Genomic DNA, 16,819 nt, shown 5'->3' with positions numbered 1-16,819 from the left:
CCTAACGAGCTAACCAAGTCATTAAATCCTCTATCAAACAACAAGCATGTAATAACCCTCACTCAGATCTCTCTCAGATGGATAAATGTTGCCTGGATGTATCTCTGACGCGCACCGTGACCCAAATAGCAATACCCAAGACACCCAACTATATCATATAATAACCCTCCGTGCAGTATCGGTTCGACTTGTCGTTTAGGGCCTGAATGTGGAACGCGAGGAGAAGTTGGAAGCAATGGCCTTAATAAATGTATGCTGCTGAAACAAGTTGGGATATAATCAAGAAGTTGGAGTAACTAGCTAGGACTATAACACGTTTCACATATGAAGAGGGTGTGTGTGTGTGTGTGTGTGTGTGTGTGTGTTCAGAGTCCTGAATCTGGTCGGATATTCAAGTTTCACAGCCCGTGGTTCTAAAACCTTCTGGATTTGTCCATGAACAGAGCTAATGCCCCCCCCCCCCCCCAGATGATTCTGTGAATGGTTTATTTTTTTAATGAGGCCTAAACTATTTGATTATCAAAACAATATGGCATTTAAATGTTTTGAAGGCTAATTTTTCTCAAAGCAATTTGAGTGACGCATTACGCACTGTGAAAAATAAAAAAATTATATTGAATAGACATGCAGACAAATTAATTCCTGCAGGGAAGGTTAATAATAGTAACAATGTCCTAATATTACATCAGAATAGAAATGATTGCCAAACATTGACAGACACTCTGTAGACCTATATGCAACAGAACAAGATACGGTAAATATACATGAGTCTAGATCACATGAGTCTGAATAGAATATTGTAATGCAATATAATCCAGGTCAACTGGAATGGAGTTTGTTATAATGAAGCAACAATGTGAAATAATCAGAATCTTTTTGTTGTTGTTGTTGTTGTGGCCACCCATTGGAGTGAATACACTTTAGAGCGCTGATCTTGGTGGAGAATGCCTTCTCTCTCTCTCTCTCTCTCTCTCTCTCTCTCTCTCTCTCTCTCTCTCTCTCTCTCTCTCTCTCTCTCTCTCTCTCTCTCTCTCTCTCTCTCTCTCTCTCTCTCTCTCTCTCTCTCTCTCTCTCTCTCTCTCTCTCTCTCTCTCTCTCTCTCTCTCTCTCTCTCTCTCTCTCTCTCTCTCTCTCTCTCTCTCTCTCTCTCTCTGTGTGTGTGTGAGACTGCCTTCAAAGGGCCACATTAAATTACCACTTTGGAAGGGGCAAGATTGCACTACATATGATTTACATATTTACGAATATATGAAGTTACTTACTTTGAAGATATTGTGATTGGGCCTTTTAACTGCCATTTTCCCAAAGTCAGACTCCTCCCACACACCAACTCATTTTCCTCAGAAGCATCTGCATTCACCACGTTATCCTTAGTTATATTCTCCATACTTGTATCGAGGGAATTGTTGATATGTTGCCAAACATTTATTCTAGAAAACATTTTCTTCATAAAAATGTGTAAAAAATGCATTTTAGTATTCAAAGATGAAAAACGTGTTTATGCACTATGCATATCCTGAAGTGTCTTAATAAAATTAAAATCAACATTTTAAGTCTGACTTCATTCGGTGTTCCGAGAAATTGATTTCCAGTATATGCAAATATGCGCATATTTCATGAGGTAGTTCCTTATTTGCATATTTTAATTCAATATTTCAGAAAAAAGTGTAATTCAAAACAGTGATATTTGTGTCGATATTCAAACTGGTAAAGGGCAAAAAATACCCTATTGGGTTGTGGTGCCTAGCCATAAAAGCTCATTGTGGTGGCAATTTTGGATTCACAGTGACGTAAAATTACACACGGTAGTTTAAATGGGAATAGATATAACACAACTCTGAAAATTGCCTTCTATCGTACATTGTTTTACATTCATAAGTGCATAAACCTCAATTCAATGGTATTATAGGTGCCATATTGGATTTTGGCTGCCATATTGGATTTGAGGCTAAATCCAGTGTGGCCCAAAAGCTTCATTGCTAGAGTAGCAGATAGACAATCAAAATCCACAGAGAAAACCATGATGTGACAAAATGTCAGTTTTTCTGTCTCTGGGCCATATCCACTGGGCAAAAACTGGTTGAATCAACGTTGTTTTCATGTCATTTCAACCCCAACAATCTACAGTGTGTGTGATGATGTTGAATCAACATGGAAAAAATGATTAGTATTTTTTTCACCCAACATGTGTGTATTTACTGACATGTATATGTAATTACATGTAAAGAAGAAGTTACAGGTCTGTGAGAGCCAGAAATATTGCTTGTTTGTAGGTGACCAAATACTTATTTTCCACCACAATTTGCAAATAAATTCATTAAAAACCCTACAATGTGATTTTCTGGATATTTTTTCTCATTTTGTCTGTCATAGTTGAAGTGTACCTATTATGAAAATTACAGGTCTCTCTCATCTTTTTAAGTGGGAGAACTTGCACAATTGGTGGCTGACTAAATACTTTTTTTTGCCCCACTGTATATGTAATTGATAGATGCACACAGACACAAACTACATGTTCATGTTTTTAAATGTACAGTACCAGATTATTCAAAGTAGCCACCCTTTGTCTTGATGACTGCTTTGCACACTTGTTTAACACTTTTGTTGGTTACTACATGATTCCATATGTGTTATTTCATAGTGTTGACGTCTTCATTATTATTCTACAAATGTAGAACATAGTTAAAAATAAAGAAAAACCCTTGAATGGGTAGGTGTGTCCAAACTATGTCACACCCTGATCTGTTTCACCTGTCTTTGTGTTTGTCTCCACCCCCCTCCAGGTGTCGCTCATCTTCCCCATTATCCCCAGTGTATTTATACCTGTGTTCTCTGTTTGTCAAGCCTACCAGCAGTTTCCCTTGCTCCTGTCTTTTTCCTAGTTTTCCCGGTTTTGACCATTCTGCCTAGCCTGACCCTGACCCTGAGCTTGCCTGCCCTGACCCTGCCTACCCTGAACCTGAGTCTGCCCTGACCCTGCCTGCCCTGACCCTGAGCCTGCCTGCCCTGCGCCTGCCTTCCCTGACCCTTCCCTCCTGCCCTGCCCTGACCCTGAGCCTGAGCTTTTTTTTGTCTTTTATCTTTAGCCTGAACAGACAAAAAATAACATCAATAATCAATAACAGGAGACGGACTGTCACATTTCATCATGACTCAACTAAACGATGAGGTCTTGTTTCTGTTCCAACTGTACAGCTGTGTTGAGGAGGAGAGAGGAGAAAATACCAACCAAGATGTATAGTAAAAGCTGAGGATGTTTCCTCCTCCCATCCCCCTCTCCTCACCCCCCCACCCTCCTCTCCTCACCCCCCACCCCGCCTCACCCCCCTCCCATCCCCCTTTCTCCTCACCCCCCTCTCTCCACCCCCTCCCACCCCCCTCTCTCCAGCCCCTCCCACCCCCCCTCTCCTCACCCTCCTCCCACCCCCCCCTCTGTCCTCACCCTCCTCCCACCCCCCCTCTGTCCTCACCCTCCTCCCACCCCCCCTCTCTCCACCCCCCTCCCACCCCCCCTCTCCTCACCCTCCTCCTATCCACAGCCTCAGTGTTAGTTTTGCATTCGTTCAAGTCTGGCCTGAGGTGGTTTTCAATGCACACACACTCATTAAGAAACACACACAGCACCCCTTCCTCCTCCATACACAACACCCCCTCCTCCTCCATACACAGCCCCCCCCCCGTATCCGTTTGACGTCCCTAGTATGGGCACAGAAGAGGACAATTATTACTGGGCTATGAAGAGAACTGTTTGTCAGGTGGATAGAGAGAGACAAAGAGAGAGACAGAGAGGGAGTCTCCTCGGACAGGAGAGAAGGGAAAAGGAGGGGGCAAGGAGAAGATAGGGTGATGGAGAGGAGAGGAGGTGATGGAAAGGAGAGGGGGTGATGGAGGGGAGAGGAGGATGAAAGGGAAGGATGATTCCCCTGGCCCGTGGTCTGCTGTAGCTGATAAGAAGGCTATCAGGGCTGATCCGTCTTAACAGAGACACACACACACACACACACACACACACACACACACACACACACACTTGGATAAGACAAGATATGCTAACACAATCAACCCCCTTCTTTCCAACACACACACTGGGAACAGACCTCAGTTCAACATCTAGTTTTGATTTCCACGTGGTTGTGAATTTAACATGACATCAACAAAACACATTCAGCAGGTCATTGGATTTAGGTTAAAAAAATAAATAATTGCCCTTACGTTGATTACTTTTTTGTAAATGCATTTAGTTTCCCACGTTGATTCAACATCGTCACACTTTTTTTTTTTGGGGGGGGGGGGGGTTGAAATGACTTGGAAACAACATTGATTCAACCAGTTTCTGGCCAATGGGTCTCTTGTCCTGTGTGACAGCCCCAATCCCACTGATCCTAGTCCAGGAGGCCATATGAGGATCAGAGACTAGTCTGTATTACAATACCCTGGACCAAACACACACACACACACACACACATACACACGCTGGCAGGCATATTAAGGTACATTTTCTCTCCTTGACACAGTCTGTAGTTCCCACTTAAAATGACCACCATCATTCCTGTTCCCTAGAACTCTTAAGGATTCATGCCACACTGACTACCAGGCTGTAGGACTCACTTCTGTAATCAGGAAATGCTTTGAGAGGCTGGTTATGGCAACACATTATGTCTACTCATCCCAGACCTACTCTAATTTACATACCACCCCAACAGATCCATAGACGACGCAATCTCAATTGCACTCCACACTGCCCTCACCCACCTAGATAAGAGGAATACCTATGTGAGAATGCTGTTCATTGACTACAGCTCAGCGTTCAACACCATAGTGCCCTCCAATCTCATCACCAAGCTCAGGACGCGGGGACTGAACATCTCCCCTCTGCAACTGGATCCTGGACTTTCTGACGGGCCGAACCCCGAGTGGGTGAGGGTAGGCAACATCACCGCCGCCACACTGACCCCCAACACGGGGGACCCACAGGGTTGTGTGCTTAGTCCCCTCCTGTACTCCCTGTTCACCCATGATTGCGTGACGACGCCAACACCATCATTAAGTTTGCTGACGACACAACGGTGGTAGGCCTGATCACAGACGGCGATGAGTTAGCCTACAGGGAGGAGGTCAGAGACCTGGTAGTGTGGTGCCAGGACAACTTGATGCCTAGTCACCGTAACCCTATACATACAGTGAGCTCCAACAGTATTGGGACAGTGACACATGTTTTCTTGTTGTTGTTGTTTCTGTGTTCCAGCACTTTGGATTTGAAATGATACAATAACTACGGAGTTAAAGTGTAGACTGTCAGCTTTAATTTTAGGGTATTTTCATCTATATCGGGTGAACCGTTTCGAAATTACAGCACTATTACGACCCCTCTATGGAAAGATGAGACTCTCACCAACACGTCGGTTTGTTTTGTTCTAGGTTTCTGTAGAGCACTTTGTGACATCGGCTGATGTAATAAAAGGGCTTTATAAAATACATTTTGATTGATTGATGCTTGAAAACCGTTGGTATGAGTTTCTTACTGTGGAATGCAGTGTTTGGTTTTCACCAGACATAACGGGTCTCATCTCATCCAAAAAAGTTGACTCAAGTTTAGACAAAAAAAGCACCTGCGTGATCATCAAGACTCTTGGAAGAATGTTCGTTGGACAGATGAGTCAAAAGTATACCTTTTTAGAAGTTGTACTTTTTGTACTCATCAAAAATACTTCCAAATATTATTTCATTATTCTGAGACCTGTATTTGTGACCCACCAGATATTTTCAGTCTTGTGTTCTAACATCTGAAATGGTGTTTTTACATTGGAAAGATGTATAGACTCAAGAGCTTCAAAATGGCAATTTACATACATGCAAGTAAATTGTCAAGTCCTTTGTCTGTAGTCTTTTTCTTTGTGTGTCAGACCCAAGTAAGACAAGCCGTCGCCATTGGCATCAGCTAATTAGGATTAATTATTAAATTATTAAATCAAATATCACTGTAGTTGGGAGGGAAACATGGGGGAAGTAATGAGTGATGCTGCTTTAAAAAAAGTTAATACACTTATAATCCCATTTAGGAGAAAAAAGGTTAATTTCAACATTGTGATCTGTCACACTTGCTCTACATAAATCCTTTTTGGAAACACATTTAGAAAAGGGAATCCTTTCACCAAATTGCCAAAATATTCATCTCACCGCGGTACACCATCAGGCAAACCATTCACAGTATTATTGTTGTATAATAAAAGACACAGTTACAATGCTGTTCTCTGTTTACGCTGGTTTAGCAAAAGCCTTAGACACACGCATCACTTAAATAATTCACGTTGGAACACATGTGACTGTGGCCATGTGGTAAAGCAGTGAGGTAGTGCATTAAAAAAACAAAAACAATAAACAATCAAACAAACAGCAATAAAATATTTTATTGACTTCAAAATGCTAATGATCGTAGCCTACAATTAGGAAACACTTAAAACACATGAATGTAAAAACATTAAAAACATCAAGGCCTATATCATCAGATCCTTTGAGTAACTTTGGTTCAGGTTATGATATGAACAAATTAATCTGAGAGCATATTTCTGTCCTACCCTTTGGATCAGGACATGTTTTTCATTGCAAAAGTCCTGATCTTCTGAAAAATATATGTTTGCTGGGTTGTGTCCAGTCCGGGGGATGTTTTCACCTCTCTGGGAGGAAGGACGTCAACATTGCACAGTGAAAGCTCCTTGGCCACAACATCACCAGGCTCCAGACCATTACAGCTGTAAAGGAGGAAAACAGACTAAAATAGACAAGACATTAAAACATCACATACCAGCAATAACATTCATTGGCCCCCAAGTTCAACCAATAAGCTCAAAGTACAAAGACAAAATACCCCGAAGTGTTGCTTGTTCACCCTCGATCATCTCCTTGTACTGGTGGCGGAGAGCAGGTTTATGTTGAAAGTCAAATTCCAGGACAATAGGTTAAAACATTAATTCATGTCATATAGCTTGTTATTGCCAGTTGAACGCTAGAGCTGTACTTAACCTGCTTTCAGCCCAACAATGGCAATGCAGACAAGATAAGTAGCTAGATTTGGCACACATTTAGCTTCATGATTACCAGCTGGCTGGATGTAAATGGTATTCATCTAGCTAGCCAGCTAGTTGAATAATCCAATAGCTAGCTAGCTAGTTGAATAATCCAATAGCTAGCTAGCTAGTTGAATAATCCAATAGCTAGCCAGCTAGTTGAATAATCCAATAGCTAGCCAGCTAGTTGAATAATCCAATAGCTAGCTAGCTAGTTGAATAATCCAATAGCTAGCTAGCTAGTTGAATAATCCAATAGCTAGCTAGCTAGTTGAATAATCCAATAGCTAGCTAGCTAGTTAACTATCATTTCACACTTAGCACGTGTCCCTATAACATAAAATGGGGTTCGATTTAGCATTCACAGGGACTATTCTCAGTAGCTAGCTAGTTAAAACATGAAAAAGATAATCATCTCATACTTGATTTAGCACAGTGGTTTCCAACCTTTTTCAGGTTAATGCACCATATGTTGATCTGCCCAGAGTACCGCTGATTTGTGCATTTTACAAGTAAACCTTTTTTTTTTTATTTTACCTTTATTTAACTAGGCAAGTCAGTTAAGAACAAATTATTATTTTCAAAGACAGCCTAGGGGCCAGAAAGACAGATTTTTACCTTGTCAGCTCTAGGCTACGCTGTGGTCCTAGTACCCCCTGGTTGGGAACCACTGGTTTAGCACATCAGCAATCAACATTAAACAGCAGAATGCAACTGGCCAGCTCAACGAGCTGTCTTAACGTCGCTTCGTCCCGCAACGAGTCATCTGTAAACAATAGCTCTTTGCGTAATGAAGCAAGCTATAACTGTCTAGCTATATAGCTAACAATTAGATAGCAATGGAAATTACTTTTTTTTTTAAAAACATTTACAGTTGAGACAATAAACATATGTACATGTAGCTATCTTGGTATTTTAACTGTAGGCTCTTACCGGTGTATGGATTATGATGATTCACAGACGGCAGACTGAAACCCTTTCAAAATAAATCTTCACACTCGGCTTCAACCACTCCAAACTGCTTTAGCCACTGAAAACAGCTTTAGTTGATACCAGCAGCTGTATTCAGGACCACACTGGTATTGAAAGCTGTAGCTACACTTTGCATGTAGTCAATGATGAAATGATTAGTAAATCCAATGGGTGGTTCATATATCCACGGTAGCAGAGAGCAGCATTGTGTCATTATCTCAACCAATCATGGCTAGGCAAGATTCAGTATTTTATCCATGTCTAAACAGTTCAGTGATTTCAGATTTGATGTATATATATTTACAGATTACATACAAGTTTGTTATTAAGGCACATGAAAGTTCACATGTTCAAGAAGGCATTTCTGCCTAAAAACGCATTTTAATGAAAAACTCTTTTTTTTTACGTTCAAATGTCCTGTGTGTGTTCAGTGTGTGTTCAGTGTGTGTTCAGTGTGTGTTCAGTGTGGCCAGATTTCTGTAATGGGCACATTTTAATATCAAATAAATATAACTTTATAAGACTACCTCGAGTATATTAAAAGTTGGTATTTTCAAATAAACTACAAAATACTATAACTATTTTCTGCCCAGGTCTGTTAAATACACCTATAAGTGAATTTGTCACAATATTTTTGGCCCCCTAAAATGGGGGGACTATGTGGAAAAAGTGCTGTAATTTCTAAACGGTTCACGATATGGATGAAAATACCCTCAAATTAAAGATGACAGTCTGCACTTTAGCCTCATAGTCATTGTATCGTTTTAAATCCAAAGTGCTGGAGTACAGAGACAAAACAACAACAAATGTGTCACTGTCCCAGTACTGTTGGAGCTCCCTGTATCTGCCTCCATCACTCCAGTATCCCTGTCTCCTTACCCCTCTACATATCTACCTCCATCACTCCAGTATCCCTGTACCTTGTTAATTTGGTACAGGAACTGACCCCTCTATACAGCTTCTTTCTCATGTTCTTCTTTTTTTTATTGTGTGTTTTTGTTCTACCTTGTTATTTTTAGGGCAAGAAAGGCATTTTCAGTGAACTTGTGCATAAGGACATTAAATCTTAAGGATCGGACCGTTTTCTTTTTAAATGTTTTCCTAAAATGACATACACAAATCTAACTGCCTGTAGCTCAGTAGTTGAAGCAAGGATATGCATATTCTGGATACCATTGGAAAGGAAACACTATGAAGTTTGTGGAAATTTGAAATTAATGTAGGAGAATATAAAACATTACATCTTGTAAAACATAATACAAACACACACAAAAAAAAAACATGTTTTTTCTATTTTTTTGTGTCGTTCCATCAGCTTTGAAATGCAAGAGAAAGACCATACATTGAGATAGGAGTCTAGGTGTAATTTAGAAGTTGTCCACAAGATGGCAGCAGTGTGTGTGCAACAGTACAGACTGATCCAGTGAATAATTCCTTCACGACACAATATTTTTGTATCAAGTCTGCCAGGAGTTTGCCCAAATGTGCCGAATTGGTCAATTGATACATTTTCAAGTACATAACTATAGAGAACATACAACAATGCTATGGTAATAAACAACATACATATACACACTCCCAGGAATGTTGGATCATTAGTTTCCCTTCAGATAATACGCAAACCGTCACACATCTAGATGGCTAGGGGGGGGGGGGGGGCAGACAGCGGTGCGGTCAAACTGTAGATCCCAGGTCCTACATTTGAATATAAAACATGTATTTTATCAAACAAAAGTATGCTACTGCACTGTTGGTTAAGGGTGTAAAGTTTGATTTGATTACATTTTATCTCTGGGACTCTCAGGCTGTCAAATCAGAGCCAGATTACTGAATGTAAGTACATTATTTACCTTCACATGGGAATGTATCAAAACAGTTGCCGTGATAAGTGTTTTGTTGTTGTAATGTAGACTATCCTCAGAAAATAGCGTGGTTTTTACAGTAGCTATTAAAGCAAAATATTGAGAGTGCAGTTAGGTTAATAACTTCTTGATCCTACTTGGGACGCAGACGTCTCAAGTAGGCACCTGGAAATGCAAATGTGCTACGCTAAATGCTAAATGTACTCGTTAAAACTCAAACTTTCATTAAAATACACATGCAGGGTATTGAATTAAAGCTACACTTGTTGTGAATCTAGCCAACAAGTCAGATTTTTAAAATGCTTTTCGGCGAAAGCATGAGAAGCTATTATCTGATAGCATGCAACACCCCAAAATGCCTGAAGGCGACGTAAACAAAATAATTAGCGTAGCCGGCGCTACACAAAAACGCAGAAATAAAATATAAAACATTCATTACCTTTGATGATATTCTTTGTTGGCACTCCTATATGTCCCATAAACATCACTGGGCGATCTGTATTCAATAGCAGCTACACAAGAAAACAGTGTCCATTTTTCAATCTTCCAAAATCGATTGAGGTAGGCTGGATGGAATCACGGATCTATTGGTAATGTCTCAAAGGATTTTTGTCAATGAAAATGACGTTTTTGGCGACATCGTGTGGAAGCTGTAGGAATTGCATCCGTCTCCATATTAAATTTGGTTTCCTTTAAATAATCCATGAAAGGGGCGCATGGATACTTTTTTCAGATTTCAGTGACCAGTTTTTCTTGCGCTTTTCAATGAAACACACGCTCTGTTATAGTCACAGCCGTGATTTAACCAGTTTTAGAAACTTCAGAGTGTTTTCTATCCACACATACTAATCATATGCATATACTATATTCCTGGCATGAGTAGCAGGACGCTGAAATGTTGCGCGATTTTTAACAGAATGTTCGAAAAAGGAGGGGGTAGGATAAAGACAAGAATGTAAAGCTTTCTGCCCATATAAAGACATGTCTATGTCCCGGAATTTGCTGTTATTTACAACGTCATTCTTGTCACATTATCGCATATTGAGCAACAACTGTGCCGGTTTAGCGACACCGATCCCGTAGAGGTTCAATCTTGAAACACACACATATACACACCATCACGTAGGGGGGAGCCTCATCCTCACATACACACAATCACGTAGGGCGGAGCCTCATCCTCACATACACACAATCACGTAGGGCGGAGGTTTAAGAATAGGGTTAGAGATAGGGATAGGGTTATGGTTACGGATAGGGTTAGGGTTAGGAATAGGGTTTATTACAAATAAAAAACAGAACTTATTTACATAAGTATTCAGACCCTTTGCTATGAGACTTGACATTGATCTCAGGTACATCCTGTTTCCATTGATCATCCTTGATATATTTCTACAACTTGATTGGAGTCCACCTGTAGTAAATTCAATTGATTGGACATGATTTGGAAAGGCACACATCTGTCTATATAAGGTCCTACAGTTGACAGTGCATGTCAGAGCAAAAACCAAGCCATGAGGTCAAAGGAATTGTCCGTAGAGCTCCGAGACAGGATTGTGTCGAGGCACAGATCTGGGGAAGGGTACCAAGAACACAGTGGCCTCAATCATCCTTAAATGGAAGAGGTTTAGAACAACCAAGATTCTTCCTAGAGCTGGCAGCCGGGCCAAACTGAGCAATAGGGAGATAAGGGCCTTGGTCAGGGAGGTGACCAAGAACCCGATGGTCACTCTGACAGAGCTCCAGAGTTCCTCTGTGGAGATGGGAGAACCTTCCAGAAGGACAACCATCTCTGCAGCATTCTACCAAAATTGGCCTTTATGGTAGAGTGGCCAGACGGAAGCCACTCCTCACTAAAAGGCACATGACAGCCCTATTGGAGTTAAAGGACTTTCAGAAAATGAAAAACAAGATTCTCTGGTCTGATGAAACCAAGTGTTACGGATACAGGTGTCCTGTGTGTATTTGTTTTCTCTCCTTCTGCCCTAGTCACAGGTGCCACTCATTAGTCGCCAATCAGTCGCTAATCTGAAGACACACCTGCTCCTTTTCCCTTACCAAATCACATCCCCTTTCCCTTGGTTTAAATGAAACCCAATCAGTTGTCTCTGGAGATCTCTCTTTTGTTTTTGTGCCTACATCTCACTTTGTCCGTTATCCTGTGAGTATCTATTGTTGTGGTGTTTGACCTATGCCGAGACCCTACTGGGCTGAAACCCTACTGAGCTGAGACACTACTGGGCTGAGACCCACTGTGGCTGAGACCCTACTGAGCTGATACCCTACAGAGCTGAGACCCTACTGAGCTGAGACCCTACTGGGCTGAGACCCTACTGGGCTGAGACCCTTCTAAGCTGAGACCCTACTGGGCTGAGACCCTACTGAGCTGAGACCCGCTGTGGCTGAGACCCTACTGAGCTGAGACCCTACAGAGCTGAGACCCTACTGATCTGAGACCCTACTGAGCTGAGACACTACAGAACTGAGACCCTACTGGGCTGAGACGTTCTCTATGATGTCATTATGATGTCGTATTGTTTACCTGTATATGGAGACGTTCTCTATGATGTCATTATGATGTCGTATTGTTTACCTGTATATGGAGACGTTCTCTATGATGTCATTATGATGTCGTATTGTTTACCTGTATATGGAGACGTTCTCTATGATGTCATTATGATGTCGTATTGTTTACCTGTATATGGAGACGTTCTCTATGATGTCATTATGATGTCGCATTGTTTACCTGTATATGGAGACGTTCTCTATGATGTAATTATGATGTCGTATTGTTTACCTGTATATGGAGACGTTCTCTATGATGTCATTATGATGTCGTATTGTTTACCTGTATATGGAGACGTTCTCTATGATGCCGGCATGGCCTTTTTTTGCCTTTACCTCACTTATCTCACCTCATTTGCTCACATCGTATATAGACTTGTTTATACTGCATTATTGACTGTATGTTTGTTTTACTCCATGTGTAACTCTGTGTCGTTGTATGTGTCGAACTGCTATGCTTTATCTTGGCCAGAGGTCGCAATTGTAAATGAGAACTTGTTCCCAACTTGCCTACCTGGTTAAATAAAGGTGAAATAAAAAATAAATGAAATAAAAATGATGTTTTATTGTTTACCTGTATATGGAGACGTTCTCTATGAGGTCCAGTGTCTCTGTGTCAGTGATGATGATTCCTTTAGGAGAAATGGTCAAGGTCACCTTACGGAACTTCTTAGCACTTGCCCGGGCCTGGGATGACGCAAACACACACAAGAAGGAATTATAATCTGGCTGTGTCCACAATCACATCCTATTCCATATACTTCGCTAAACATTTAGTGCACCACATAGGGAGTAGCTACCAAAGTAGTGCACTATATAGGGAGTAGCTAGGAGAGGAGAAAAAAAGAGGAAGAAAGGAAGAGAGGGGAAGAGAGGAGAGGAGAGAGAGGAAGAGGAGAGGACAGGAGAGGACAGAAGGAGAGGAGGAAAGGAAGAGAGGAAGAGAGGAGAGGAGAGAGAGGAAGAGGAGAGGACAGGAGAGGACAGAAGGAGAGGAGGAAAGGAAGAGAGGAAGAGAGGAGAGGAGAGAGAGGAAGAGGAGGAGAGGAGAGAGAGGTGTGGCCTCCATCCCCTGTAGACAATAACAGTAGCATGGAGCTAACAGGCCTCCTCCCTGTAGACAATAACAGTATCATGGAACTAACAGGCCTCCTCTCTGTAGACAACAGTAGCATGGAGCTAACAGGCCTCCTCCCTGTAGACACTAACAGTAGCATGGAGCTAACAGGCCTCCTCCATGTAGACACTAACAGGCCTCCTCTCTGTAGACACTAACAGGCCTCCTCCGTGTAGACACTAACAGGCCTCCTCCCTGTAGACACTAACAGGCCTCCTCCCTGTAGACACTAACAGGCCTCCTCCCTGTAGACACTAACAGGCCTCCTCCCTGTAGACACTAACAGGCCTCCTCCCTGTAGACACTAACAGGCCTCCTCCCTGTAGACACTAACAGGCCTCCTCCCTGTAGACACTAACAGGCCTCCTTCCTGTAGACACTAACAGGCCTCCTCCCTGTAGACACTAACAGTAGCATGGAGCTAACAGGCCTCCTCCCTGTAGACACTAAAAGGCCTCCTCCCTGTAGACACTAACAGTATCATGGAACTAACAGGCCTCCTCTCTGTAGACACTAACAGGCCTCCTCCCTGTAGACACTAACAGTAGCATGGAACTAACAGGCCTCCTCCCTGGAGACATTAACAGTATCATGGAACTAACAGGCCTCCTCTCTGTAGACACTAACAGTAGCATGGAACTAACAGGCCTCCTCCATGTAGACACTAACAGTAGCATGGAACTAACAGGCCTCCTCTCTGTAGACACTAACAGGCCTCCTCCCTGTAGACACTAACAGTAGCATGGAGCTAACAGGCCTCCTCCATGTAGACACTAACAGTAGCATGGAACTAACAGGCCTCCTCCCTGTAGACACTAACAGGCCTCCTCCATGTAGACACTAACAGTAGCATGGAATTAACAGGCCTCCTCTATGTAGACACTAACAGGCCTCCTCCCTGTAGACACTAACAGTAGCATGGAGCTAACAGGCCTCCTCCATGTAGACACTAACAGTAGCATGGAGCTAACAGGCCTTCTCCCTGTAGACACTAACAGGCCTCCTCCCTGTAGACACTAACAGTAGCATGGAACTAAAAGGCCTCCTCCATGTAGACACTAACAGGCCTCCTCCATGTAGACACTAACAGTAGCATGGAACTAACAGGCCTCCTCCATGTAGACACTAACAGTAGCATGGAACTAACAGGCCTCCTCCCTGTAGACACTAACAGTAGCATGGAACTAACAGGCCTCCTCCATGTAGACACTAACAGTATCATGGAACTAACAGGCCTCCTCCCTGTAGACACTAACAGGCCTCCTCCATGTAGACACTAACAGTAGCATGGAACTAACAGGCCTCCTCCCTGTAGACACTAACAGTAGCATGGAACTAACAGGCTTCCTCCCTGTAGACACTAACAGTATCATGGAACTAACAGGCCTCCTCCATGTAGACACTAACAGGCCTCCTCCCTGTAGACACTAACAGTATCATGGAGCTAACAGGCCTCCTCCCTGTAGACACTAACAGGCCTCCTCCCTGTAGACACTAACAGTAGCATGGAGCTAACAGGCCTCCTCCCTGTAGACACTAACAGGCCTCCTCCCTGTAGACAATAACAGGCCTCCTCCATGTAGACACTAACAGGCCTCCTCCCTGTAGACACTAACAGTAGCATGGAGCTAACAGGCCTCCTCCCTGTAGACACTAACAGGCCTCCTCCCTGTAGACACTAACAGTAGCATGGAACTAACAGGCCTCCTCCCTGTAGACACTAACAGTATCATGGAACTAACAGGCCTCCTCCCTATAGACACTAACAGTATCATGGAACTAACAGGCCTCCTCCCTGTAGACACTAACAGTAGCATGGAACTAACAGGCCTCCTCTCTGTAGACACTAACAGTATCATGGAACTAACAGGCCTCCTCCCTGTAGACACTAACAGGCCTCCTCCATGTAGACACTAACAGTAGCATGGAACTAACAGGCCTCCTCCCTGTAGACACTAACAGTATCATGGAACTAACAGGCCTCCTCCCTATAGACACTAACAGTATCATGGAACTAACAGGCCTCCTCCCTGTAGACACTAACAGTAGCATGGAACTAACAGGCCTCCTCTCTGTAGACACTAACAGTATCATGGAACTAACAGGCCTCCTCCATGTAGACACTAACAGTATCATGGAACTAACAGGCCTCCTCCCTGTAGACACTAACAGGCCTCCTCCATGTAGACACTAACAGGCCTCCTCCCTGTAGACACTAACAGGCCTCCTCCATGTAGACACTAACAGTAGCATGGAACTAACAGGCCTCCTCCATGTAGACACTCACAGTAGCATGGAACTAACAGGCCTCCTCCCTGTAGACACTAACAGGCCTCCTCCATGTAGACACTAACAGGCCTCCTCCATGTAGACACTAACAGGCCTCCTCCCTGTAGACACTAACAGTATCATGGAACTAACAGGCCTCCTCCATGTAGACACTAACAGGCCTCCTCCCCGTAGACACTAACAGTAGCATGGAGCCAAAAGGCCTCCTCCCTGTAGACACTAACAGTAGCATGGAGCTAACAGGCCTCCTCCCTGTAGACACTAACAGGCCTCCTCCCTGTAGACACTAACAGGCCTCCTCCCTGTAGACACTAACAGTAGCATGGAGCTAACAGGCCTCCTCACTGTAGACACTAACAGTAGCATGGAGCTAACAGGCCTCCTCCCTGTAGACACTAACAGTAGCATGGAGCTAACAGGCCTCCTCCCTGTAGACACTAACAGGCCTCCTCCATGTAGACACTAACAGTAGCAAGGAGCTAACAGGCCTCCTCCCTGTAGACACTAACAGGCCTCCTCCATGTAGACACTAACAGTAGCATGGAACTAACAGGCCTCCTCCCTGTAGACACTAACAGGCCTCCTCTCTGTAGACAATAACAGGCCTCCTCCATGTAGACACTAACAGGCCTCCTCCCTGTAGACACTAACAGGCCTCCTCCCTGTAGACACTAACAGGCCTCCTCCCTGTAGACACTAACAGGCCTCCTCCCTGTAGACACTAACAGGCCTCCTCCCTGTAGACACTAACAGGCCTCCTCCCTGTAGACACTAACAGGCCTCCTCCCTGTAGACACTAACAGGCCTCCTCCCTGTAGACACTAACAGGCCTCCTCCCTGTAGACACTAACAGGCCTCCTCCATGTAGACAATAACAGTATCATGGAACTAACAGGCCTCCTCTCTGTAGACACTAACAGGTCTCCTCCCTGTAGACACTAACAGGCCTCCTC

At 43.2% G+C, this 16,819-nt stretch overlaps 1 protein-coding gene across 1 annotated transcript in view; it reads right to left on the bottom strand.

Annotated features, from left to right (window-relative positions):
* LOC139408079 (low density lipoprotein receptor adapter protein 1-like) overlaps positions 1-16,819 on the bottom strand; it is a 120,439-nt gene that overhangs the window by 41,274 nt on the left and 62,346 nt on the right. The window contains exon 3 of the mRNA XM_071151894.1: positions 13,035-13,147. Within this exon, the coding sequence (XP_071007995.1) occupies positions 13,035-13,147 (113 nt within the window). The remainder of the gene's footprint in view (positions 1-13,034; positions 13,148-16,819) is intronic.

The sequence above is a fragment of the Oncorhynchus clarkii genome, chromosome 4 (assembly GCF_045791955.1).
Source record: "Oncorhynchus clarkii lewisi isolate Uvic-CL-2024 chromosome 4, UVic_Ocla_1.0, whole genome shotgun sequence".
In the NCBI taxonomy this organism is placed as follows: domain Eukaryota; kingdom Metazoa; phylum Chordata; class Actinopteri; order Salmoniformes; family Salmonidae; genus Oncorhynchus; species Oncorhynchus clarkii.
Note: the sequence above shows the minus strand (reverse complement) of the source record. Positions and strands in the feature narration are given on the sequence as shown.